Here is a 2,083-nt window from a genome sequence, read left to right as displayed (position 1 = left end):
TCAGACCACACCTCAAGACCGCTGCTAAAAATATCGCGAAAGACGTGGTTTCCGCAGCGGCGGGGAAATTACTGGGAAACGCGTCGGAAAGGCGGCAGGAGGGGGAAGGCCTGGTGGTTTTGAGCCGCGCGAATCGACGCATGCGCCCACCGGGGCGTCGCGGTTCCGTACCTTTTAAAAATAAAAGCGTTTTTTCAAAAGGTCTCAGTCTGAACAGGAAGCTGGCGGGTGCGCTCGTCCGCGCCTCTCGTTTAAGGAATAGGAAGAAAAAAAAGAGCGAGCGGAAAACCGGTGCGGGTCCCGACATATTTTAAAAGATGTCTCTCATACACAGCGCCTCGGCGGAATGCATGAAGTCCGAGCTGGACCTATTTACGATCCCTATGACGCAACACAGTATAGAATCCTACAAATACGTAGAAACGCCTCCCATCACGGCCATTACCAAAAACGGCCCCCTGGAATTTTTTATAGCGGGGTCGGGGGACACCTACGTCGATCTGAACCGTTCGCTTTTGTACCTCACGTGCAAAGTTACCAACACGGACGGAACCGATCTGGCGGCCGGCGCGGCCGTAGGTTTGATCAATTACCCCGCGGCCACTCTTTTTAGCCAAGTCGACCTGTCCCTCGGCGATAAGCTCATTTCTCAAAGCGGTTCCACGTACGCCTACAGGGCTGTTCTGGAGTGTTTGCTTAACTATTCCGAACCTACTCTGAATTCGCAATTCGCAGCGGGGCTGTTTCGCAAAGACGCGGCGGGGCGCATGGACGAAGCTGACCCGAACAGAGACAATGAGGGGTTAACGTGGCGAAGCGCTTATTGCGAAAGGAGCCGAACGTTCGAATTAATGGGACATTTGCATAACGACTTTGCATTTCAGGAAAAGCTTCTTTTAAATTCCGTCGACATGAGAATCAAGTTAGTTCGTAATAAAAACGAGTTTGTTTTAATGTCGTCGGATCCGAACCCGGGCTATAAACTTCACATTTTAACGGCCCTTTTGTACGTGAAAAGAAGACACGTGTCACCCAGTGTGAAACTGGGGCACGCGTCAGCTTTGCTTCAGTCTAACGCGAGGTACCCGTTAGAACGAGTTAACGTGAAAGTGTTAAGCGTGCCGGCGGGGGGTCGCGTGTCAAACCAGGATAATCTATTTTTGGGCCAAGTGCCAAAATTCATCGCTATAGGTTTTGTTCATAACGAAGCTTTCAGCGGATCTTACGCGCGAAATCCTTTTAATTTTCATCATTACGACGTGGAATCTTTAAATCTCAGCGTGGACGGTGTGTCCTACCCGTCCACGCCTTTTCGACCCCTTTTTCCCAGGCAGCGCTGCCTGCGAGAATACTTCAGCCTGGTCGAGGCTACGGACAGAGGGTTGAGGGACCAGCCTTTGGCCATCTCTCGTGAAGATTTTTCTCAGGGCTACTGTTTATTCGCGTTCAACTTGACCCCCGACGAAAGCTCGGGCGAATACGTTTCCTTAATACAGTCGGGGCACGTTAGACTGGACCTCCGGTTTCGAGCGCCTTTGCCCAACACCATAAACATCATCGTGTTTGCGGTTTTTGACAACGTGTTAGAAATTAATCACAAACGTGAAGTGCTTATGGACTATTTTTGAAAAAAAATGGACACCAGACAGATCGCTAAAGCCATGCGATGCACCCTCGGTTTCAGAGGCGTATTCCCCTGCGATCAACTACCTCGGGTGTTAAAACACACACCTCCGTCCTGTTTTATTGTGAATACACATCCTCACACCCTGCCAGGACAGCACTGGTTGGCTGTTTTAATACTGTCAGATGGAAATGCAGAGTTTTTTTATTCCTACGGGTTTCCGCCGGACTCTGAATTTTTCCCCAGTTACATCATGCTTTTTCTAAAAAATAATTCACGACGAGTTTTGTGTAACGCTAGACAAGTTCAAGACCATAGGTCGGACGCCTGCGGGCATCATTGCGTGTATTTTCTAAAACAGCGTATGAAGGGTCTTACGTTTTCTCAGGTTCTAAATTCTTATACCACCGATTTACGAGAAAATGATCGGTCTGTTAAAAAAATTGTAAAAAGTTTGCT

General features: G+C 48.9%; 1 protein-coding gene across 1 annotated transcript; it reads left to right on the top strand.

Annotated features, from left to right (window-relative positions):
* The first annotated feature begins 317 nt into the window (after nt 1-317).
* LOC118800959 (uncharacterized protein F54H12.2-like) lies at nt 318-1,628 on the top strand. Its single transcript, XM_036561141.1, has one exon. The coding sequence runs from the start codon at nt 318-320 to the stop codon at nt 1,626-1,628; it is 1,311 nt and encodes a 436-aa protein (XP_036417034.1).
* Nucleotides 1,629-2,083: the final 455 nt, after the last annotated feature.

Source organism: Colossoma macropomum, unplaced genomic scaffold (assembly GCF_904425465.1).
Source record: "Colossoma macropomum unplaced genomic scaffold, Colossoma_macropomum, whole genome shotgun sequence".
Classification (NCBI taxonomy): Eukaryota; Metazoa; Chordata; class Actinopteri; order Characiformes; family Serrasalmidae; genus Colossoma; species Colossoma macropomum.
The sequence above is the reverse complement of the archived record's forward strand: the minus strand, read 5'-3'. Positions and strand labels throughout refer to the sequence as shown.